We start from the raw sequence: 22,843 nt of genomic DNA, 5'->3' as shown, positions 1-22,843 counted from the left end.
TGATGTCTTCTTCTCCCGGTTCAAAAACCCTGGCGACAAGAATCGGTATTCTGCAATGAGACTGGCTTAGAGTAGTCATACCTTTGAACTTCTGGTTGTGGATCTTCTCTCGTTCCTTGTCCATCGCGCGCAGTCGTGCGAGCTCAGCGTTGATCGCAGGCGCATCTTTATATACCATGGATCAGAATGAATTGCACTCATAGGGTGTTGGGTATGAGCAGAACTTCGTACCTGCGTCATTCTTTTTCAGCAAGTCTTCAAGAATCTTCTCCGCCTTCTCGAAGTGGCCCATCTCCCCAAGAGCTTTTGCCTTCCGGAAGAGAGCTTTGTAGTTCCCCTCGTTCAATGCCAGAGCCTGCGTCACGTCAGTCAGCCCGTTGTCGCCTTAGTTGCACTTCATACGACCCGCCTTGTCCGCAGTCTCCAGAGCGCGTTTCCAGTTGCTTTGCTTCAGGTGGCAAGCAGACATATTGGAATAGATCTTCTCCATCATATCATCCGCCTTAGCAGAGTATTAGACTGGCTACAGTAGACTGAGTATATCTACTTGCCTCCGTCCTCTGTTTTGATTGAGCGGCCCCGTCAATGGGGGAAGCTGTGGCGGCGGCCGTTATGGGAGACAATGCGTTCCTATCGCAGTGCAATGTCAACGCACTGAACGGCAAGTCCTGTTCCCGTCTGTACTCACTTGTCTATCCCTTTCAAATACATCAACGCCTGTGACGGGAGTCCTGTTCGTCAGATCATGCCGACGCTCGAACTTGGCATGAAGATATACCTCATGGTATGATCTGAGAGCTGTTCATGAGGATAGCACATTCAGAAAGCTGGAAAGAGATGCTTGCATGCTGCAGATGAGTGCGCACCGCTCTTCAGATCACCGCCCTTGAACGCTTGATCGCCTGCGTCTTTCTTCTCCTTGGAAATGTCGAGTTTCTTAAGCACCTCAGGGTTTGGTTGCTGAGGCTCTTCGGCTGCGTCAACTTGTGCCATCGTGTAGTAATCAGATATGAGTTGCACTTGAGCTAGAGATGTGTACGTATGGTCAAAGGGTTGCGAACCTACGAGCCCGGAGGGCGTCTGTGCATGTCCTCGGTATTCCCTAGTATTCTCACGCTTAGAAGGTTACTGATGGGCATTTGAAGGTCTTGAGTTACAGTAGACGGGTCCAACTCGAAGGTCTCCAGCACACCTATCCTTTCTCCTCACCGCTCGGGTACGAGACATGTCGCTCCTCTCGAACATACTCGGCGGCATGACCTTTGGTTTTGCCGCACGCGTCGGCCAGCTGGCCATCCAGAAGCGCAACATCTCCGAAAGTACGCCACGTCCCTAGACCCTCGTCCGCTCACGTCCAATCGCACCGGGAGGCTAATGAGCTCTCAGATCTTGCTGGGCACGCCCTGTCGATGGCATTCTTTGGCTTCGCGGGATACTGGGCATACCAGTGGGACCAACGGGCCGCAGTGCTCCTCGCGGAGAAGCGGGCTCAGATCGCTGCGCGGAGAGAGGCCGCTGCTGCTGCCGCACAGTCATGAGGATAGACAGTTGTCACAGGTGTGTATACGAGCTCATATTGCAATGAATATGATGTGTTGATTCACGTCAAAGTAGTCACGCTGACTGCGATAGTCAGCTACAAAGCCTGTACACTGAGGGAATGTATGCGACGGCGCGACTTCCGAATAGACGGTCACGACGACGAAGCTGCCCGTACACCCGCCCTATTTTCCTGAGTTGTGTAGACAACATGCATGATGCTTCCGAAGTGTTCAGTCGCAACTACATAACATATTGAGGTTCGTGGAAGGACTCAATGACACCTAACGGTATCCGACTGCCATGGACACTGGAGTCCGACATCTTCCTGAGGGTCGGGTATCCTCCCGTTCGTCCGTCAAGGTCCCCAATGTGATAAGTAACGGTGATGTCTAGTATTCCTTCGCTTCAGTATATGTGTTGCTTTGTACATCCTGCTACACGTACACCTATCTTACCACGACGGCAGCATAGAAGACCCAAGGTTGGAAGTACACGGGAATGAAGGAACGCGAGAAAAGGAAAGCTTGCTGTGCAACAGCGTCCACAGCTGACACGGATGAATGAAGGTGACAAAGCATCCCAGGTATTACACTGGGAGACAGCAAATATACGCAGAAGAGAAGCGAGCGAATTCGAAAGAGCGGCGGAAAGGTACACTCCCATTGCAATACACAACGGGGTCAGAAGGCAAAAGGAAGCAATCAGCCATATGGTACACGCCCGAGGGCATACTTACAACATTTCGGAGAGGAGGGGTGAGATACAGCAGATTGTGAGACCATGCCGTAACGCTGTTTGACGAGTGACGAGGTACAGGTAGGTTGGGCGAGCCGAGCCGGACAAAGGAGCGGTTGTGTACACGGGTAGGAAGGGAGGGTCGATTTGTACAGAGGGCGACGAGCGATGCGGGAGCCGACCGAATTGCCCTTGCTGGAACGTTGATGATACGACGCGAGCAAGAGCGCGGGTTATGAACAATGAGGGTGTGGGGCGTCGGCCGTGACGCGATTTGATGAAGCAAGCAGATAGTATATCCAGCATCCGGGATACGTGTTGTTGTTGATATAGCAGTAGATTAGCGATGTGGATGTATATGCCGATGTACATTGGGTACCGGGGGTGCAATAGATGGGGCGCGGCGGCCCGTTAATGGGATGAACAAAAGGCCACCGCGCATATTAGCAACTCTCGAAACGCCGTCGGTGAGCGAGCACATCCGGGCGAAGGCTACCCGTCAGCTCAAGCTTACACCATTTGGAATGCACTACCGAGGCCAAGGCCCGCGCCCGAGGAACGAGAGCTGTTCTCCCGAGCGGGAGAACCAGGGCTGCCAAAGGATATCTTGCGCGCAATGGGACGATGAGGTAGCTTGTTGTCTTTAGTGCGGCGAAGAGCTTTCGAACTGGCAGGGGTAGCAGTAAGGGTACTTTCCACGACGGGAGTATCGGGGGACTTCGGAGAGAGGCTATGGGTCTGACGGTCAGCGCGAGGTGTGCGTCGAACTGGGGTGGGCGGTTCGATGCTCGACTGCAGGTGCGGCAGCTCGCCTCCTAGTATACTGGGGTTGCGCTGGATATTGGCACGGGCCTTGGTCGGGCGATGCGCCGGCGTCTCCTTGCTGTTTCTTGATGGCTTAGCAGGAGACGACTTGGGGGGCTTTCGCGTTCGGGATGATTCGGGGCATTTTGCAGGAGAAGTTGGTGTGGAGGCGGGGGACGTAGTCTTGACCCGAGCCTTCTTCGCTTTCATACTCCGCAGCTTCTCTTCCTCATCAGATGATGTAGCGTCTGAGTCCCTACCGCTCAGGCTCATCGCCCCCGAGCTCCGTTTCGAAACAGCACCAAAGGAAGGTGCACGCTTCAAGCCCTGGCCAGGCCCGTACATCGATCCGGCGAACGATTCGTTGCGCTTGACACGGTTCATACGAGGATCGACGGCGGGTAGGACGAAAGAATCCGACGAGTTTGACATGTCAGACATAGATCTCCGAAGACGGGGGATGCGAGAGCTGGAGTGGCTGGAATTAAGGGTGGTCGAGCTAGGCGTGGAAGGAAAGAAGGGCTGTCCGCCTGGAGTGCGGAACGGAGAAGTCGAACGAGACGAAGGGGCTGCATATGATTGGAATGATGAGGTCGAAAGGAAGCGGTCAGCGTTTTGTAGGCGGTGGGATAGACTGAGAATCCTGATGTCAACAAGGAAAATGGTTGATGAAATTCGCCATGCACGCACCGGCTGATGTTGTCGTTATCCGCCCAATTACGCGCTTCCGCTTGCATAAAGTCCATACTTGACTGCCGATACAGCGGGCGTTTTGGGGCAACGCGCGCTGTCTGCTGTTGTTCGTCGGTGTCACTCCCTTCCTCTTCTGCGATAGTGTCACTGGCTCCATCATTCATCGTCTCCTTGGCACGAGCTCGCGCAAGCTCGACAATCTTCGCACGCGTCGCGCGCAGAGAATGGGGCCAATTGACGGGCCCCTTGGCGTCCGCTACGCCGCGGGCGATCTTATCAAGGAGGTTTGATGGAGGTACAGGACCGTTGAACGGAGTGAGTAGATGCGCAGGAAGAGCGTCGAGGGTCTGGAGTGGCACGGAGGGTCAGAGAAGGGCGGAGTGACGAATTATGGCAGATGGGAAGACGGAATAGATTTCCAATGCTATATGGGAATTTGGACTCACCCTAGATAATAGTCGCGTCTGCTCCGGACTCCATTCTGCCTCGAGATCCTCCGTCCCATCATAGTTCGAGCTGTTCCAGCTGTCGCTGCTGTAGCGCTTCTGCGATGACACGGGCATGAAGGGCAGAGGCGTGTTGGAGTTGGGAGGAGTACGAGGCGACGAGTCCTGAGACGCGTGGGATAATCTATGGCGGGGGAGGGGAGGCGGCATGGCGGGAGTGAGCGACGAGACGGCAGCAGGGGGCCGTCTTTGCATACTGTCCTAAAGAAACGAGAGGAAAAGGCCAGATAATGGAGGTTTAGAGTACGACACGACGGGCAGCGATCAACATCCGCGTCCGTGCCGGACTCGTTGCCACGTTCTCGTTCAGGGCAGGCCATCACGCGCACAGCTCTCCCACGGCCAGCCACAGGCGCGTCGACGATTGTGCTGGCAACCCACGAAATTTGTGGGCAGATACTACGCACCTTGGCCTCGACCCGTGCCCACCATCTTGTCGACCGGCCCACGACGTGTCGTCGAGCAGCATCTCGGGGGCTACGATGTAAGCAGGGGCCAAAGAGCCCGCTCACGCGGGAAATTCATGTGGCGTCGACGAACATCACTCACCAGGCCTGTCGTCAAGTCGAACGCACGGCGTGAACATTGAGAAGAGACAATACCAAATACTTCAAGGCCTTCGAACATCTCGAGATCGCAGATGACCCAGTCCAAGACAACAGCACAAGCGAGTGAGGGGACAATGGGGAGCCCCCTAGTGTGCAGGTGGACCACCACGTCGTACCCTCAGGCATGGCAGATGATTGTTAGAGGAAGAGGTGTGAATCGCTGTGTGGACATCGTGTCGAAAGCGAAGGTGAGGGACGTAGAACGGGGGCGAAAGGATGCCTGCGCCACCATCATCTGTTCGGCAAGAAGGAGGTACCTGGAAAGGATGTCATGTATGCGCGCATGCACCGTATCCATCCTGATCAGATATCTGGGTGGGTCCTGTGCACAGCGCAACTCAGCCGGCTGAATCCCCGGTAATTGGGCGGGAGTCCGTCCACGCCCGGAGGGTTATCAGGTTACTAGTGTATGTATGACTTACGGAACTCAGCCGTTCCAATTCATTTGCGACATCCGGTAGGGAACCCGCGTCTCCCGAGGATGCCATGCATGATTACTGAGATACAGGTATGCTATTTACGCATGGGAACATATCAGGGAAATGAAAGACATGCCCAGACATATACATAGGCGATGGCACAGGAGAAACCGGAGCGAACGGCGCCGTGTCTGTTCCGATTCGAGTTCAGAATCAGATTCACTGCGCGCGGCCTCCAGATTTTAGGCTGTACATAGTCGATAACAAGTCCGAATTTATGTTGTTCTTGCTGTGCGGTCCGTCGCTATATGTTGCAATTGCAGTGCATCTCAGTATCTCGCATCACTAGTTGCGGGGAAGCACGAAGTAAGTGCTGCGCGCTATAGTATGCGACGTATGAGCGCCGTCGTACCTTCTCTGGGACACGGCATACTGTAATTGAAGACCGATGAACACGCCCTTATGTCAAGGACTACTCCCGTTCCAGCGCGAAGAGTTTATCGACCGAGTAAAGGCCAGGAACCCGGAGCTATTATCTGCGCTGTCCGTCGTGCCATCTTGCACTTTCCTACAACCTCTGGAAACGGGTCAGCCAAATTGACGAGGGGGAAGCATGCCCGCCTGACATTCACCTCGAGGCGCAAGGCCATTAATACCGACATTCAACGGCCTATCAAGGTCGCCAGTTGAGTAAAGCGTTTCCACGCATATGGGGAATTCCCTTCGCCCGTAGAAGGAAAATTATTGAAGGGGAGGAGTATGGCCTAGTCTCCGTTGCTGACCAAAAAGAGATGATCTCGTTTGTGGTATGGCCGAAAGGGAGCGAACAAGCAGGCTGTCGATGTTCGCTCGCTTCTAATGTTTTGAGGGCGGCCAATGAACAATACAACTGCGTGTGCAGACCTTTCTGTGTGACAGGCACCCTCGACCGTGCTGCCGACTGCGCTGCTTTCTTCTTACTGCCGTCGGGGTCCGTATATCCTAGAGCTTGAAGAGCATAGTGCACGAGCACTGCAGGTGAGCTATCCATGGCAGGAAAATTCTGTGCACTCCGGCGCCCGTCAAGAAAGAGAATTTTCGGCTGCCCCGCAGCACGCTGGCCGTGGAAAGAATGATGTACCAGTTCAGACTTCCGGCCGTTCAGTCCGCCAAAGTTCATCGGCATTACATTCCTAGTCCTGAGACGGCGGACAGACGGATTCTGGCCGTCGATGATTGAAGATTTTGTGCGTCAGTCCCGAGTTGCGGTTGTTGAGTCCACCATTACTCACCATTATCTCAAGGCGTGGTCCCATTATTTTCGGAGGTACGAAGCAGAAAGGCGAATGATACGCAACCCTCAAGCTTTGAGGACCGACGTACAATTCTTCGCACTAATATGTACCCCTGTCAGCAATATGAGTTGACCGCTGCTCAGTACGAACAGCAATACGACTCACCGAATGTTCCTATTTTCTGGCCCTCTCACCGACCGGATGTACAGGGTCGAGTAGCGGGCCCTATGATGAATCATGATCCTCGACAAGACTTCACGGTAGCGATCTAGGCTCATCACTATCTAGCTGTCTGGGAACGTCTCCCCGCCGTCAAGTCACCCGACCTTGTCTGCCGGATAGTCGGAGCAAGACAGAGAACCAAAGCATGCACTCACTGTGGGGGTGGGAGCACTTGAGGGGTGTACGGCCGACCCTTAAGAGAACGAGAGAACACGGCGCCCGATGATGATCGATACGGCAGTTTGCGGTTGCATACCCAGAAAGTACAAGGCGAACCCACAACAAGAGCACCGCCCATATATCCAACGCAAATAAGATAGCACGAGCAAGGACGACAAAAACAGTACAAGGGCACAAGAGACGAAGGACGAAGGACAAGGATACGAGCGCTCACGACTTCGTCTGAATCTTCCTCGTCAGAGTCCTCAGCCGCTCCGCGTTCTTCTTCCGCCGCTCGATGTCGACGTCCACGCTCATGCTGCCCTTGGAAAGGCCCACATTCGAGCGCGGTGCGACGGTGTAGCTGCCGAGCTCGCGCTGCGGGATCATGACCGCGTTCTTCCGCACGCGGTTCTTATCGCTCTCCTTCGCGCGCGCGAGAATCGTGTTGAGCCGCTCTGGCCCGCGCGCGGCGCCGTCGCCGTCGCCGATCTGCGCGGTCGGGATGATGCGGTCGCGGTAAGACGCGCTGCGCTTGATGATGGGCCGCGACCAGGCGGAGACGAGGTCGTTTGCGAGCCGTTGGATGTCCGGCGTGACGCGTTTGCATTTTGTGTAGAAGATCACGACGCGACCGAGCTGGGACTCCTTGAGCGCGCTAGTGTCGATGTACTCCAGCTTCTTGAGAGTCGGGAAGAACTCCTTCTGAATGTCGAGGGCAGGCAGGGAGTGGTCCGGCAGGGGCTCAAGCCATTTCCGTACACCCTCCAGAAGATTGTTGTCCTGGATGGACTGGGCGAGCGAGTTCCTTGTAACTTGACGTTAGAACGCGGGCACCGTAGCAGCCAATGGGCGCAACATACTTTCGTAGCACCTCCATCACTTGCGGCAAGAGCCGCAACTTGGCCGTAGCGGGGAGCTTCTCCCTATTGGCCTGCTCATCGTCCTGGGCGGCCGACAACATCGCCTCTCGGAGCCGCGAGACCTCTTCGTCCGCCACTCGGTCCAGTACGTCTTCATCGTCCTTTCTTTTCCGTTTCGGCCGCGAAGCCTTCTTTGGCTTCAGGATCGCCTCAATTTGCATGTCCAGTTTCACCTTGTTCGCTGCGGTAGCATGTCAACTGGCTCCTCTGTGCGACTATGGACAGACGCACCTAGCTCAGGCGGCAGCTGGCTCAAGTCGATGTCCTCCAGCTGCTGCTTGCGCTTCCTCTTCCGCTGCTTCTGCCTCTGCCCCCCGTCCTCGCCCGCACCCGTGCCCCGCCTTCTCCGCGTCACCCTCGCCTTGCCCTTCGGGGCGCGCTTCTCCTGCACGTATTCGTCGCCCGAGTCTGCTGAGGACTCTTCCTCGTCGCCCATCGGCGAGGCCCGCTTCGCGCGTTTCTGCGGGACATCTGATAGGTTTGCTGGGGTGAGCGGTCGACCGAATGCATGAGGCGAAGTAGACTCACCATCGTCGTCCGGCGCGGACAACTCGTCGTCGGACTCCCCACCGAAGATAGCTCGTTCCAAATCCTTAGAAGAGGTCAGATACCACTACTTTTGACGACTCAAGCTACCGACTCACATCCATTTTGTCCGCCGTCGACATGTTGGCCAGTATGTAGTGCCGGTACGAGTGATCGGTCGTATGAAGCGCACAAGCCTGAGGCGCACGCCGCACAAGGTGGCCACCACTCAGCAAGGCGTGACATGACACTGTGACAATCGAGGTTTACTCCCCATTTGGAAGGTGTAGTGGTTCGCGGCAAACCGTCCGGGCGGTCGGGCAGCATCATCGTCATGTTGAATCCACATTTATTTCGTACAGGCTGTGTTCTTATAGCGCTGTTTTTTTGCCGAGAAAGTTGGTCAAATTGCATGCGCATGTATCAGTTTAATCTTCCCTCTGCTAGTCATTAGTACAGTACTACCGCCGCCACATCTAGTCTGCGTGCTCCGAGTCCCTACCTGACATGCTTATTCGCATCCAGCACACCAAGCTAATCTACCTATTGAGGTCGTCATGTATGACTAGGATTGTGCCTCGAACTTCACCGGACGTCCCGCGCCAACGAACAGTGCACAGACCCACGTCTATTTGAACGAAACCGTGGCTATCAATAATGAAACCAGAGCGGTAGATACTCCCAAGCACAGCAGCCTGAGAGTCTGCGAAAGTCAGTGAATCTGACGCGATAAAATCCGAGTCCAGCGAAGCTCTAGACTGCGCCTTCCGTGTGAGTGCGAATTTACGCACACATGAGAGTGGTTAAGTCCTCCGCCTTTCATGACATACTGGTATGTAGAGAGATGATCGATGATCAGCCGTACACCTGAGCCCTCAATGGTTCGATCAAAGTCCGATATACGTAAGACGGTGCAGCAGCGATGAATCCGTGATTGCGACTTTGAATCATCGCTGAGCTCACTGTCGTCATCTAGAACGTGCGTGAGCACATCCATAACGAATCCTGGATGATAGGATCTTCTTGCGTTTCCTTGACATCCGAGGATGCACCGCTTGGATCCGAGTACTCACTAGAACTATACCGCCATAAAATCAGGCATTCGCGCCGCAACGTCTATTCCGCTGCCGTGTATACCGGGGTAGACGTATGCACTCGATATGGCTCAAAAATAGAGTCAGAAGAGCGGGGACGGCGATGCATGAGAGGTTATAATGGAACTGACAGCTTCATTGGATGCTTTGAGCGGACAGCGCGCGATGACCGGGAGCCCGTTGATTCTATTGAGGTTCCTGGATGCGAGTTCGGATCTGTCCACCCAGACATAACTCACTGTCAACTGCTGGTTGAATTTCTGGCATCCTTAGAAACATTTGTCGCGCCCTGCGGTAACGACGAGCGCAGTCGGCCTGCCTGAAGGAAGGAGCGTTGGGCTTCCCCATAAGGTTGGTGCTGCGCTCTGTGAGCTTCGAAGCGCAGCTATGCGACCGGCAATGCTCGCGCAGCGACAACTATTGCAGCACAATCATTCTTCGTGTGCATGCCCACCTATGCCCACCTGCTGATGTTCAATAGGTAATGCCGCATCCTACAGAAGCACTTACGATCTCTGTGACAGGAAGGCCCGTTGCGCTCAGAGCCCACGGAGGCCGGAACTGCAAGCTGTGCGTGAGAGCTGGCGAAACGGCTTCCTATTGGCCTGTGCAAGCCACGATCTAACTACGGTGCATCAGATGGTGAGAGACTGGGAAGGTACCTGCTTCCTCCGATCACCATCTATCGTATCTTTGGCATCTTCCCGACTGCGACAGGAGTGAGCACTTGCATGGGTGTTTGAGCGGTGCCACGGACCTGGAGGCCTGACAAGCTCGAGACAAGGATGTCGACTGTCGCTGATGCGCCGCTGCTGGCGGGCGGTGCCGAGGACGATGCTCAGGGCGCTACGTCATGGGTTCTTCGGCCTCCAAAGCGCCGAAGCGGAGTATTGTGGGTTGAAGACGCGCGGGCCTGCTGACCGCGCCGCCTCCGCGACCTGTCTTCGGACGAGGCACGCACGGGTGCAGCGCGCCGTGCTGTCTGGACGACGTGCGGCGGGCGACGCTGGCGGAGAACGCTGCAGGGCGCGTGGATCGCACTGAGGCACGCGCACGCCGGGTACGGAGATGCAGGCACCGAGGTCGAACGATCGGTGGCAAACTTCGCGCGAAATGATTTTCGTGCTTCTGTACGGCCTGTCCGTGGCCGCCACCCGCTGCGGCTTCGCTTCTTTGTACTCACCGCCGCGTCGGGCAGGCGGCGGACGCGTCGAGCGTCGTGGGTGGTGTCGCGAGCGTGGGCGCGATGAGCTCACAGCTGGTAGCCGAGGTGGCTGCGGGGTGGGCGGTCCATCGGGGCTAAATATGAAGACATGCCGGGGGTGCCGGCGCGTGCGCCATTGCCATATGTATGTCGCAGACCCGCGTCCGAAAGGTCCGCCCTCCCCCTCCCCGTCCCCATCGTCTGCGACAATGGCCACGGTGGTCCTCCGCGCCATCGCCACCGCCAACGACATCCACTTCCACCCCTCCTCCCCGCCTGTCGCGTCCTCCTCCACGCCGCCAAGTCCCACAAACCGCGGCCTCCCCCCCATCTCGCCCAAGGGCAAAGAACGGCCCCTCCCGCCGCTCCCAATCCCGTCAAAGGAGTCCCTTCCAGGGCGCGCCGCATCACCTGGCCCCAGCGTATTATCATCCAGGACGCTGGGCAAGTCACCCGAGGCAGGGCCCTCGCGGTCTCGTCCTCTCTCGCTCTCATGGTCCTTCGCCTCCCGCCGCACGCTTGGCCGGGCACTCAAGCAGCCACGCGTTCTCGCATGTCTCCTCGACGTCTCCAGCTGGGGAGACATCCACGCGCTCCTCAGTACGTGTAAAGAGTTCCGACATGGCCTATTGCGCGATCCGGGATGCAGAGAGGTGCTTTTGTCGTTCTATGTGCCTGGGTACAGCTTCGCAGCACACACTGCGGACATGCAGCAGGTCCGCGGGGTCAAAGCCGACTTCCATGACCTCACACTCCTCGGTGCGTGTTCTGCTGCAATCGTCATCTCCGAGGGCCTCATGTTCCGCGATCACAGTCCAATCGCAGTTTCTCCCGCTGCACAAGTACCCGATGCTCTCCCTGTCCATTCTCAGCCGCCTATCGCAGAATGTGGACCAGTTCGAGCTCTACCAAGCTACAGAGAGATATGTCTCCCTCACCCAGGCGCACTCCCGCCTCGTGCTGTTGCTCCAGGCACTGGTCCACAGCGCTCCAACATCGTCCTTAGCCGATGACTTTGACGACAACATGAACTTGCTTGCGCCACAGGGTACAAGGGTAGCGCAGTTCGCCGGCATGCGCGAGCTCGTCTTCCCTGCTCCACTGGCCTACTGCGAACCGGGCGACCAAGGTTCGACCGAGACACTGCCCAGCATCGCGTTCGGACACAGGCGCGCGTCGACGCAGCTGTCAGGCACCGGACAACCATCTACTCGCGCGCTCTCCTTGAGTCCCGCCCGCGCGTCCGGGGACTTCCATGCGCTGCTCGGCCGTGGCGGCCGGCCGGTGCGCAAAGGCAAGGTCCCACGCAAGTCAATCTTCGGCGGCCCGAGGGTGCCCCCACCCCCGCCCGCGGCGGAGCCGATCGCGAGCCAGTACGTCAAGGGCTGGGCGCGCGTGTCTCAGCAGGTGCGCCAGTCGCCGCCGGGCGCCTGGGACCAGCAGCGACGCCGCACGGGCGTGACGTCTGTGTCGGAGGACGACCTCAAGGCGCCGAAGCGACGGTTCACGTCGACGACGGTGTCGAGCGAGTCAAGTCTCGTCGGTCCGTCGAGCAGCAGGAGCCAGACAGAACCGTCGGGGTCGAGCGACAGCACATTTTCACCGCGCGCGAGCTCAAGAGAGTCAAGACCGCTGCCACCTCCACCACCTACGGTCGCAGTACCGAGGGGAACGTCTCCGCATGACCTCTACCTCGCGACGTCGCGCACGCGCGCGCCTGTCTTGCGCACGTTCGTGCCGTGCACGGTCCTAGACGACAACGCGGTCGCGGCGTGCGAGGAGCAGCTCATGGACGCGGGCCTCTGGGAGCACCTCTCCGTCGGGGACGTCGTCTGCAACTTTGGGTACGTCCCGCCCGTCCCGGAACACGGCGATGGCGACGCGGAGCCCAAGCAGGAGTGGCTCCTCTTCGACGGCTCGGGGCTCGCGCCATACGCGCCGCCCGCCCCGCCCCCGCTCGAGGACCCGCTCTCGCTCCCCTCGCCGTTCTACTACGCGCACATCCTCCCGCCCTGGTCGAACCCACACCACGTCCTCTCCCTCCCCGCGCTCCCGCGCGGCATGCGGCCCGACTCCCACACCCCCGCGCACGCGCGCGTCGGCCGCCCCGGGCGCGCGCTGAGCCACGCGGACGTGCAGCTCACGCTGACGTACGTGCCCACGCGCGTGCGCAGCCCGCACTCGCCGCAGGGCTACGCGGTCGTGCGCAAGTTCGTGTGGATCGCGCGCCTGCCGTACGTCGGCCCCGGCACGGACGGCGGCGCGGGCCTCGGGCCCGGCTGGCAGGGCGAGTGGATGCTCGAGGGCGAGGGGACGCGGGAGGGCCGCCAGAGCCTGCTCGACGCGCTGAGCGATGGCCCGGACGGGTCGGGGTTGACGAGGAGGGGCAAGTGGGAGGTCGTCCGGGACAAGTCTGGGAACGGGCGATTGTGGATGAAGTGAGTTTGCTCGTCTGCATCGTGCTGGCGGGGACGCTAATTGGGGGATGCAGGTTGTTGATCCCGAACGTTGAAGAGCCGAGCGAGTCGTCGGGCTCGTGTAACGTCGATCGAGCATCGTACTGAACAGACACTGCTGGGTATACGAACCCTAGAAAAGTCTTGAGCTGTGCTTTCTTCACTACGCTACGCTTACAGTTCGCTACTTCACTGCCCCTGCATTCCTAGACGTCGGACACTATTGGTATACCCTCTCCCTCGCGGTCTCTCCCTGCCACAGGTCTTCATTCCGTGCCCACTTCTACTGCTGACCAAACACACTGACACTTGCCGCGCACGCCTAATGACACTACCCACCACTACCACTGCTCGCATCTCTGTTGTATCTACTCTACTGACCTGACGTCATTGGACACTCGATGGACCTGTACGATGTAGGAACATCCGTCTGCGCGCTGAACGTGACACTCACTATGCATGCTACCACATATATCGCTACACCAAAAGACTCTGTCACATATTTCTACCACGACCTTGCTTAGGGATACAAGCCTCGGTGGTACATACTCATACTGTTTCCCTGCTGTAATACATAGTAAAGTCTACATATTCTTACTCTTCCTCGCCTTGCGGACGAGCACAGTTACACAAGCTTCGCTACGTCGCCGTTGACGAAGCGCCCGACGTCGAACCCACTGCTGCTGGGGCTGTTGATGAAGCCTGCCTTGGTGAGTACGTCCAGGGTGTCGGCGATCACTTTCGTCGGGATGCTACTGCAGTCGTGCGTCCACGCTACGGTCTGCAGCCAAGCCTAATTTAACATTACACAGTCAGATGTTGACGACCGTGGAAGGGTGAGTGCGTGCGCACGGACCTTGACATCGTCCTCCGGGTACCCGAATTTGTCCTTGATGTACTCCACGTCCGCAGCCGCACGCTGGGCGGGGTCGTCGAACGTGCGTACGTAGGTGGTCAGGGTGTCGAGGAACGTGCGCAGCGCTTCTGGCGAGGCTCGCGTCGGGTGCGCGGCGATCAGCCAGGAGGGCCATGGGGTCGGCACGGATCCGATCTACCAGGATAGTCAGTGGACGTAGGAGCAGAGGGGGTTAGAGTGGACGCACGAATTGCGCCTCGCCCGCGTCGACGAAGGGCTTGGTGGTGAACCACTCCCACATGAATGCGCTCGTCGTCCCGTCGTTCACCGAGTGGATCAGGCCGCGGATGTCGTTGTTCACTGGGTGCGACTTCTCAGCGCACGTTCGCAGACCGCAGTGCTTCCCGGGTCTCACCTTGGAACTGCATCTTGTCCGTTGGCCAGCCCTGCTGCAGGGCCATGACGTACGCCATAGTCTGGCTGCCGCTGGCGGAAGGAAGGATAGATCTGTGAACGGAGGCTCCTCAGAGCAGGAGCGGGATGTGAGCCAACCTGCCGTATCTCGAGATGCCGATAGTCGTTTTCTGCAGATCCGAGATTTCCTTGTACTGGGTGTCCTTCCCGGTGATGACAGCCCTGCATCGGAGGTGAATATGAGTGCCGTTCCATGCCCCTCCGGGCAAACGCACCAGTTCAAGGGTGTCGTGACATAGCTGCCTACGAGTTTGTAGTGCTCTGAGCCTCTGGCTATGCCAGAAATCAGAGGGTCAGTCAACGCACTAGCGGGCGTAGCGTCCGAGTCAGTGGTACGAGAAGCACAGAGTGATTAGAACAGCCAACAGTATGTCCACTGTTACACTCACACAGCGACGTCAATCTCGTCGTTCGTCAAGCGTGTGATGATTTGACCAGTCCCGCCTGCGCAGAAGATAGCGTCAGAGCAATTCGCAAAACGTGAAAATCCACGAGAACAGAGAAGACGTGCTCACTTGGGCATTCTACAAGAGTGAAGGTCTTGCCACCGTCTGCTTCGGCGTACTGCAGCAACGGCGAGGAGAAGTGTTCCCGAACTGCCCATGTTGTCACGTTCTATGCGAGAATCACGCTACATGATTTGGCCTCACTGTAACCGACTCTGAGCGGCATGTTGATGGCTCAAACACTGGGCGACGCTACGCTCGGTGGTGGCTGAGAGGACGGAGAGCGGGAGGTCGATAGATCGTGGATCTGAGTAAGATGCACGACGTCACTATCGCGATCTGCGGGCCGATCGCATTCCTACAACGAAGGCATCCCAGCACCTGGCGTCTCGTGCACGCAGTCCCAGTAGAGGACGTGGGGCACCCTGGAGGCTAGTCAACGTCCTAAATCCTTGGGCTGGTCCACCGAAGGTTACTTTGTTCTCAGCGGCGCCTTGGGCGAAGCTCGGTGCACGCGCGCAACTCTACAAGCACGACAGGCTCGGGAGCGAGGTCCAAGTCAAACAAATAGTATAACACCGTGAATTGGAGCCTCGTATACTAAGTAGGCAGTCCGCGAGATTACTCGATGACAATCATCCACGCCAGTATAGAATAGAATAGACTGCAACACGGTCATCGTCAGCGTACGCTACCGAAAGACGCGACCAGCTTACAGAAGAGGGTAAACAGCGAGCATCGTCCTTTGCTTTTCGAGCTTGGTACCGTCCAGGAAGTTCACAGATGCTTGAAGGGGCATTCAGTTGCGACGACGCAGCTGGAAGTAGGATCAGACGTACCCCATATACACCAGACCCACGCGGCAAATGTCACTGGTAGTCGGACGTAGATAAGAGGCACGAACACCGACACCAATGCAGCGATGTTCAGAGGTGCGACGCAGTAGCCGAACACACAGAGCCCTTGGAAGAAAGAGCTGTCCAGATGCTGTCAGGTTCATATGCGAGTTTTGTCGTGATTGCCGACTTACACTCTGCCGCCGAGAAGCTGAGACGAATATATGGTTACTGTTTGCTGAGCATCAAGTGAGATAAGAGAATCTCACCTTTGCTTGTATAGTCACTACAAGAGAGCCACTGGTCATGAGACACACGACGCTTGTGAAGATGGGAAGGGATTGGTCGGGAGCAGCCTTTGAACCGTTCAGACATAGGCAGCCAGGCAATGCACAACTGTACTGACCCTGATACTCAGCAGAATACCAAGCATAAGGCTGATGACAAGTGGGCCCCAAAGGTCCCAATCTCTGCAACGTGTCTCAGACACGGTAACATACGTAAAACAGCAGTCATACCTGAGGACTTCTCGATGACCCGCTTTTGGAGGATAGAGCACTTGAACAGTCTTGGTATAGATGGATAATAGGTCCCGTCCCTGCAGAAACCAACGTTAGCCGGACTGGTCAGCATGATTCCCGCGTTGCGCACGGACAATAGTTGTGGATATTGGCTCGTCGAGCGTGTCAAGCCCTGTATTGCTAGTACAGCAGCAGAATCAGACATCTCATTGAAGCACCAGTCTGAATGCTTGCGTACCGCATCTCAACCTGTACTCCTCCGACGGTGTTCCGTGCTGGTCGGGCATTGCCATTGCTTGAGCTACCTATAGTACCAGAGACGGGACTATGGGGATATGCAGAGGCAGGCGCTGGTTGTTCATCTCGTGCCTTCCCCTTGCCCGCCGAGACGGGTGAGCCTATGGAGGGGTGCGTGAATCCAGGGATGGCCTCATCGTCGAGGTCGTCATCGTTGTCTATGGCGCACACGAGCTCGAATCTCAGCAGGATATCACGCTTCAGGCGTCGTGCAACATACCGGCCTCAATAAACTGGGACGTGGAGGTGAGAGGTGTCTGAATATCTGAGTTGTCGAGCCGCTGCATGCTGCGAGTCGGAGGCCAAGCTGGCGAGTTCAGCGCGCGACGACCGAGCGCACAGGCCCACGTGATTTCTCCCACGTGGGCGAAACACTGACGCGTCGCGTCTTTCGCTGCTCAGCTCAGCCTGCGGTCCCTCTCCCTTGCTCACTCCGTCCACGCTTCCCCTTCCCTCTCTTCCCGAGATCTTGCACCACTCAATATGGTGTGTTTCAGCGTTTACGAAGCGTAACGAGTCGCGCTCACATCTTGTCATGTAGGGAAACACTCCGTCAGGACTACCCGGTGCGCCGCCTGGCGGCCAGAAGCCAGGCGACCAGAACCAGAAGAACAACCAGGAGCAACAGAAGAAGAAATGGGAGCCCCCCTTGCCCACCCGTGTTGGCAAGAAGAAGAAGAAACGCGGCCCCGACGCTGCCTCGAAGCTGCCTGCAGTCCACCCGACTACCCGCTGCCGTCTGCGGCTGCTGAAGATGGAGCGCATCAAGGACTATTTGCTCATGGAGGAGGAGTTCATCCAGAATCAGGAACGCCTTAAGCCAGAGGCGGCTCGGGAGGAGAAGAACGAGGAGGACAGGACAAAAGTGGATGACCTGCGCGGTAGCCCGATGGCTGTGGGCACACTGGAGGAGATCATCGACGACGACCATGCCATCATCAGCACGGCGTCAGGTCCCGAGTACTACGTCTCCATCATGAGCTTCGTTGACAAGGACCTCCTTGAGCCCGGCTGCCAGGTGCTGTTGCATCACAAGAACCAGGCGGTCATTGGGGTCCTCCAGGATGACGCGGATCCTATGGTTAATGTCATGAAGCTGGACAAAGCACCCACGGAGAGTTACGCAGATATTGGTGGTCTGGAACAGCAGATTCAGGAAATCAAGGTACGGAGGAATTGTTCAGAGGTGGGAGGGTCGCTGACGAGTTCGCAGGAATCCGTGGAGCTGCCGCTGACACATCCGGAGTTGTACGAGGAGATGGGTATCAAGCCACCCAAGGGTGTCATCCTCTATGGTGTGCCTGGTACTGGGAAGACGTTGCTTGCGAAGGCGGTGGCGAACCAGACGTCGGCGACATTCTTGCGTGTAGTCGGCTCGGAGCTCATCCAGAAATACCTCGGTGACGGTCCGAAGCTCGTGCGGGAGATGTTCCGAGTAGCAGAGGAGCATGCGCCAAGTATCGTTTTCATTGACGAGATTGATGCTATCGGTACCAAGCGGTGAGTCGGAACAGCCGCGGAGAGTTGCGGTCGAGCTGACGTGCCCTCTAGGTACGATTCGACATCAGGTGGTGAACGAGAGATTCAACGAACCATGTTGGAGCTTCTGAACCAGCTGGACGGCTTCGACACTCGAGGAGACGTGAAGGTGATCATGGCGACGAATAAGATCGAGTCGCTAGACCCTGCGCTCATTCGACCTGGTCGTATTGACCGGAAAATTGAGTTCCCGCTACCTGATATCAAGACAAAGCGACACATCTTCAAGTAGGTCTTACCTTCGTCGATCGTATCTCCTGATGCTGATCCTTCTTTGCAGGCTGCATACATCACGTATGAGCCTTGGCGACGATGTCGATCTTGAGGAGTTCGTCACGGCGAAGGATGATCTGTCGGGTGCCGATATCAAGGCAGTATGCACCGAAGCAGGTCTGCTCGCGCTGCGAGAGCGGCGGATGCGGGTGACGAAGACCGACTTTGCATCCGCGCGCGAGAAGGTACGTGGTACAATCTTTCCTGTGTGGCCGATCACTGATTTCGGATCGTAGGTGTTGTACAGGAAGAACGAGGGCACACCGGAGGGCCTCTACCTGTGATTGTATCGTATTACTATCTTCCGGTTTGTTCTGTTTTGTGTTTCGTATGGACCTTGCATGTCGCTGCGGATGGATCGATGAACCTGTTGAGAAACAAGATTGGCCATGAGGTAGACACAAGGTAGACGGGCGCGCTTGGTCTCACGTGTCGCCGTCGCGTCTGTGGCAAATCGCGAGCGTGCGCCTTCGCGTTCTTCACACTGAAATTTGTGGCTGCTGGCAACTTCGAAACGTTTGCACCCAATGTACACCGCATAAAACTTGCTTGGTTGATGCCAACAACTGCTCGTCCCGTCATGCGCCCTCAACAAGAGGTATCATCTGAGTACTTACTAGATGTTCCAGTTTCGAGTTGCCGGTACCATCGCCAAGTGCATGTGAAATTGCGCGCCCCATCCGGAGTGCTTCAGCCTGAGGCTTGAGGCGACGAACCGACCACTGTGCTGCTCGTGTCTTTTTCGAGCTCTGACCTTCCCGCAGTAGGGCTCTGCATTCATCCATCACTCTCAGTTCATTCACCATGGGACGACCAACGGAGAGCAACCAGGACAGTCTGACGGTGCGCGACAACCGTACGGGCAAGACGTACACCATTCCGTAGGTCTTTCAGCGATCTGTGGCCGAGCGAGTCAGTGGCTGAACTGTGTCAAGGATTGTGGACAATGCGGTGCCCGCGACTGCGTTCAAGGAGATCAAGGCCCCAAGGAAGCCTGACGAGCGGGAGGAGAACGAGACTGAGAAGGGCCTGCGGGTGCAGGATAAGGGCTTCCTGAACACAGCTGTCATCCGGAGTGAGATCACGTATATTGACGGTGAAGCTGGAGGTGAGTGAACGCGTTGTATATCCCGAGGGCTAACGGTTGAGACTGCACGTACACGTAGTGTTGCGCTACAGAGGCTACCCTATCGAGCAACTTGCTCTGCACTCGTCACATCTGGAGTCGGCGTACTTGCTCATATATGGCTCACTTCCAACAAGAGAGCAACACCTGCACTTCGAGACGGAGGTAATGCGTCATGGCAATATGCACGTCGACTCTGAGGAGTTCTTCCGTTCTTTCCGGTGCGTGTTTCGTCTCGCGGCGGCATGACCATCCAGTGCTAAACCACTTCTACTCGAAGGTATGACGCGCATCCGATGAGCATGCTCACGAGTGCATTTGCAATGCTCGGATCGTTCTACAGCGAAGCCAACCCTTCTCTGCAAGGTACGCCTCAGTTATGTCCCCCGGTGTAATACCCTTTCATGCATGTCCACAGGCCAGAAACTGTACACGAATGGCGACAAGGAGTCGCTCGCTACGATGGACAGACAGATCTACCGACTGATCGGGAAGGCGACTACACTCGCCGCGTATGTTTCGCATCCCTGCGTATGACCGGAGGCTCCCGTCTGACAATGCCTGGCAGCATGGCATACCGTGTGCGGCAAGGACGCGAGTTCGTCACACCCCCAGTCGGACTTAGCTACACGGGCTCGTCAGTTGCCTCACCCTGTCTCCAGAAGGCACGCTGAGCGTGGCACTATGTAGGTTCCTATACCAGATGGACCACCTCGGCGAGGAGGACTACAAGCCCAACCCGGTCCTGGAGAAGGCGCTGGACGTCCTGTTCCTCATACATGCAGACCACGAGCTGAACGCCTCATGTACGACTGTCCTACAAACGGGTAGCTCGTTGGTCGACCCCTACTCTGCCATTGCGTAAGCATACACATGCTGAGAACGTCGGCCAGTATTGACCGTTCGTATTACAGGGCTGGCTGCGCGTCACTATAGTATGTCGGAAGTTCTGCACCCCGTTGCTGAACTTACTGTTCGCGTCTCAGTGGACCATTGCACGGTGGTGCCAACGAGGCCGTCATTCGAATGTTGGTCTCAATAGGCAGGTAGGTGCAATTCTCGCGTTAAGCCGACCATACCTCATTCATTCGCCGTTACAGCCCTGAGAATGTTCCTGCGTTCATTGAGGCCGTCAAGAGACGCGAGAAGACGTTGTCTGGCTTTGGTCACCGGTACGTCGCTACTACTGCTGCCTGTGTGAATTAGTTGTTCACACCGTGTTGTGCGCGTCGTCAGCGTGTATAAGACGGTCCGTCAGATTGCGTAACTTGCACTATGCTGGACGATGGCTAACTCCGAACGGTAGTCTGATCCTCGGTCTTTCATTGTGAGGAAGACAGCAGACGAGGTGTTCAAAGTGTTAGTACATTAGCTGTCATAGTTGCATCGTTTGCTCATGCCAGCTGCAGCACAGGAAGGGATGCACTGCTCGAGACAGCTATGGCATTGCATGACGCTGCTATGAAGGACGAATACTTTATCAAGCGTAAGCTTGCACCCAACGTTGACTTCTGGTATGTTGCGCCCATCATTACCTTCGCAAAGTGTGCTCAACACGCATGTTCGCAGGAGGTACGTCTTGTCGGCAAATTGGCAGTGCGTATGGCTGATGGCTGTCCAGCGGCCTGATCTACCGTGCCATGGGTATGTAATGTGTCACTGTCCGCTCCCATGAAGTGAAGTCGGTGCTAATAGGCCCCCGAAGGATTCCCAATGGACTTTTTCCCGGTGTTGTTCGCCGTCCCGCGGGTGGTTGGATGGTTGGCGCACTGGCGCCAGATGATGTTGCAAGACGGCGGTGTGAAGATCTGGCGTCCCAGGCAGGTGAGTCGTCGCCGAGGCGGCCATGCTGTCCCCGTCCGCCCAGCTGATCCGGGCGCCGCGTGGCTGCGTGCAGGTGTATGTCGGCGCAGGCAAGCGCGAATACGTGCCCATCGAGAAGCGCGGTCCCGTGCAGGGGCTGAAGGAGACGCCGTCGGCTGTCGAGCATGGCGGGTGAGTTGCATGCGCAGTCTGCCGTGGCGTGCGCGAGCCTCATGCTGATGGTTGGTCCTGATCTACCTTCTGTTTTTGGCAGTATTACGAAGAGGACCATGCTGGCGAGCTTCAAGGGGAAGAGCAGGCTCTGAGGGCGGTGTACTGTACCTTCTTGCATACCCTGTCTGTGTTGTCGAATGCGCATTTCATTACAGCCTCTGTTCCTGTTATGTCGCGAAATCCGTTCAGCCCCCGCCGTAACTGCCGCGCCGTACGCTACCGGGGCGCAACCGCCTTGGCCCAACTTGGCGAAGGCACCATATGCTGTTGTTTGGTGATGTTTGGCGTGGAAACAATTCGACGGCGACGGTCGCCTCCTCGCGTCCTCCTTGCTCATCACCTCCGTCGACCTTTTCTCTCGCCGCATCCCGTCCGTGAGCTCCCTGCTCCTCTCGTTCCTCGCGCATTGCCACAATGTTCGCCACACTCATTTCTGTCGCTCTCTTCTCGAGCCTCGCCATCAAGGGAGCCCGCGCTGACTTCACGCTTGATACCCCCGCTCTTGTCCAGGTCAGTTTTCGGACCTTGCAGGCTAGTTGAGCCATGTCTCTGACTCCGTCTCGGGTTCATAGTGCCAACCTGCGACCCTTACGTGGTCCAACACTGGCTCTAACACCTACAACGTCATTGTCGTACCCAGCGACGATGTCTGTGGTGATGAACTGTACGCATGCTCGCCACCTATTACTGCGTAACGTGGCTCTGACAATGCATGACTACCAGTGCTGACCTCGGTGACTTCACGGACACGACTACGACTTGGACGGTTGCCGTACCCGCTGGCCAGAACGTAACGTTCTCCGTTCAGGATCAGTGGGACAACGAAGCTTGGAGCGGTTCGGTCAGTAGGATGCACTTAGCCTCCCACGCATCTTCAACTGATGATATGTACAAAAGGCGACCGTTGGTCCCAGCGATGACGCGTCGTGTTTGTCTGCCGTCTCTGGCGCCTCCTCCGCTGTTCTCCCCACCGCCGCGAGCGCCTCGTAAGTGGACCTATGTCACGACAGGATTTGAATCCTGACGCCTTCGTTAGCCACCACGCTTCCACTGCCAAGGCCACTGGCTCTGGTGTGGTCAACGCCGCCCCCGCTAGCAGCAGCGGAGCTGCTCAGGTTGTTGGTGCCGCGAGCTCCGGTGACGGTACCTCCGCAGGATTCTCCATGCACCAGCTTAACGCTCCTGTCATGATTCTCAGCGCACTCGCTGCGCTCGCCATCGCGTTTTAAAAGCGCGTAACAATATACCCCCAATTGACGCTTCGCGAAATGCCT

General features: G+C 56.9%; 8 protein-coding genes across 8 annotated transcripts; 4 read left to right on the top strand and 4 right to left on the bottom strand.

Annotated features, from left to right (window-relative positions):
- On the bottom strand, window positions 1-4,481 carry C8Q71DRAFT_686303 (uncharacterized protein; the record flags this gene model as incomplete). Its single annotated transcript, XM_047919808.1, has 13 exons — window positions 1-29; window positions 82-165; window positions 232-384; window positions 406-502; window positions 528-630; window positions 689-731; window positions 867-1,116; window positions 1,165-1,332; window positions 1,401-1,518; window positions 2,214-2,472; window positions 2,811-3,715; window positions 3,772-4,121; window positions 4,221-4,481. Coding segments are annotated over 13 exons (2,820 nt in total), but the record flags the coding sequence as incomplete, so codon positions are not given.
- A 2,533-nt stretch (window positions 4,482-7,014) lies between these two features.
- Window positions 7,015-8,613, bottom strand: C8Q71DRAFT_750272 (uncharacterized protein). The gene is made up of 5 exons (XM_047923260.1): window positions 8,530-8,613; window positions 8,414-8,477; window positions 8,117-8,356; window positions 7,826-8,066; window positions 7,015-7,770 (listed from the first exon to the last, which is right to left on the bottom strand). Exons 1-5 carry the CDS (start codon window positions 8,551-8,553, stop codon window positions 7,194-7,196), a joined length of 1,146 nt encoding a protein of 381 aa, XP_047780197.1. The 5' UTR covers window positions 8,554-8,613; the 3' UTR covers window positions 7,015-7,193.
- Window positions 8,614-10,917: 2,304 nt separating this feature from the next.
- C8Q71DRAFT_705292 (uncharacterized protein) lies at window positions 10,918-13,150 on the top strand (the record flags this gene model as incomplete). The annotated part of the gene is made up of 2 exons (XM_047920438.1): window positions 10,918-11,467; window positions 11,523-13,150. 2 exons carry the CDS (start codon window positions 10,918-10,920, stop codon window positions 13,148-13,150), a joined length of 2,178 nt encoding a protein of 725 aa, XP_047780196.1.
- A 505-nt stretch (window positions 13,151-13,655) lies between these two features.
- On the bottom strand, window positions 13,656-15,265 carry C8Q71DRAFT_520970 (periplasmic binding protein-like II). Its single transcript, XM_047919105.1, has 9 exons — window positions 15,145-15,265; window positions 15,010-15,090; window positions 14,884-14,938; window positions 14,710-14,799; window positions 14,573-14,656; window positions 14,436-14,506; window positions 14,268-14,380; window positions 14,021-14,215; window positions 13,656-13,957 (listed from the first exon to the last, which is right to left on the bottom strand). The coding sequence occupies exons 1-9, from the start codon at window positions 15,164-15,166 to the stop codon at window positions 13,790-13,792; spliced, it is 879 nt and encodes a 292-aa protein (XP_047780195.1). The 5' UTR covers window positions 15,167-15,265; the 3' UTR covers window positions 13,656-13,789.
- Window positions 15,266-15,395: 130 nt separating this feature from the next.
- C8Q71DRAFT_750257 (Yip1-domain-containing protein) lies at window positions 15,396-16,949 on the bottom strand. Its single transcript, XM_047923259.1, has 10 exons — window positions 16,815-16,949; window positions 16,536-16,752; window positions 16,432-16,477; window positions 16,295-16,374; window positions 16,183-16,246; window positions 16,046-16,132; window positions 15,971-15,987; window positions 15,780-15,916; window positions 15,657-15,726; window positions 15,396-15,604 (listed from the first exon to the last, which is right to left on the bottom strand). Exons 1-10 carry the CDS (start codon window positions 16,879-16,881, stop codon window positions 15,562-15,564), a joined length of 828 nt encoding a protein of 275 aa, XP_047780194.1. The 5' UTR covers window positions 16,882-16,949; the 3' UTR covers window positions 15,396-15,561.
- Window positions 16,950-19,005, top strand: C8Q71DRAFT_750255 (26S proteasome subunit P45). The gene is made up of 6 exons (XM_047923258.1): window positions 16,950-17,080; window positions 17,136-17,759; window positions 17,808-18,094; window positions 18,146-18,361; window positions 18,414-18,591; window positions 18,643-19,005. Exons 1-6 carry the CDS (start codon window positions 17,078-17,080, stop codon window positions 18,688-18,690), a joined length of 1,356 nt encoding a protein of 451 aa, XP_047780193.1. The 5' UTR covers window positions 16,950-17,077; the 3' UTR covers window positions 18,691-19,005.
- Window positions 19,006-21,733, top strand: C8Q71DRAFT_750253 (peroxysomal citrate synthase). Its single transcript, XM_047923257.1, has 17 exons — window positions 19,006-19,287; window positions 19,342-19,514; window positions 19,573-19,753; window positions 19,813-19,898; window positions 19,951-20,044; window positions 20,101-20,169; window positions 20,223-20,393; window positions 20,447-20,467; window positions 20,519-20,578; window positions 20,633-20,704; window positions 20,769-20,781; window positions 20,839-20,891; window positions 20,942-21,047; window positions 21,152-21,176; window positions 21,238-21,356; window positions 21,430-21,527; window positions 21,610-21,733. Exons 1-17 carry the CDS (start codon window positions 19,211-19,213, stop codon window positions 21,659-21,661), a joined length of 1,470 nt encoding a protein of 489 aa, XP_047780192.1. The 5' UTR covers window positions 19,006-19,210; the 3' UTR covers window positions 21,662-21,733.
- Window positions 21,734-21,983: 250 nt separating this feature from the next.
- Window positions 21,984-22,798, top strand: C8Q71DRAFT_795800 (uncharacterized protein; the record flags this gene model as incomplete). The annotated part of the gene is made up of 5 exons (XM_047925631.1): window positions 21,984-22,079; window positions 22,142-22,233; window positions 22,293-22,410; window positions 22,467-22,555; window positions 22,606-22,798. 5 exons carry the CDS (start codon window positions 21,984-21,986, stop codon window positions 22,796-22,798), a joined length of 588 nt encoding a protein of 195 aa, XP_047780191.1.
- Window positions 22,799-22,843: the final 45 nt, after the last annotated feature.

Source organism: Rhodofomes roseus, assembly GCF_022264815.1.
Source record: "Rhodofomes roseus strain CIRM-BRFM 1785 chromosome Unknown C8Q71scaffold_7, whole genome shotgun sequence".
Taxonomy (NCBI): domain Eukaryota; kingdom Fungi; phylum Basidiomycota; class Agaricomycetes; order Polyporales; family Fomitopsidaceae; genus Rhodofomes; species Rhodofomes roseus.
This window is presented reverse-complemented; position numbering and strand designations above follow the sequence as displayed.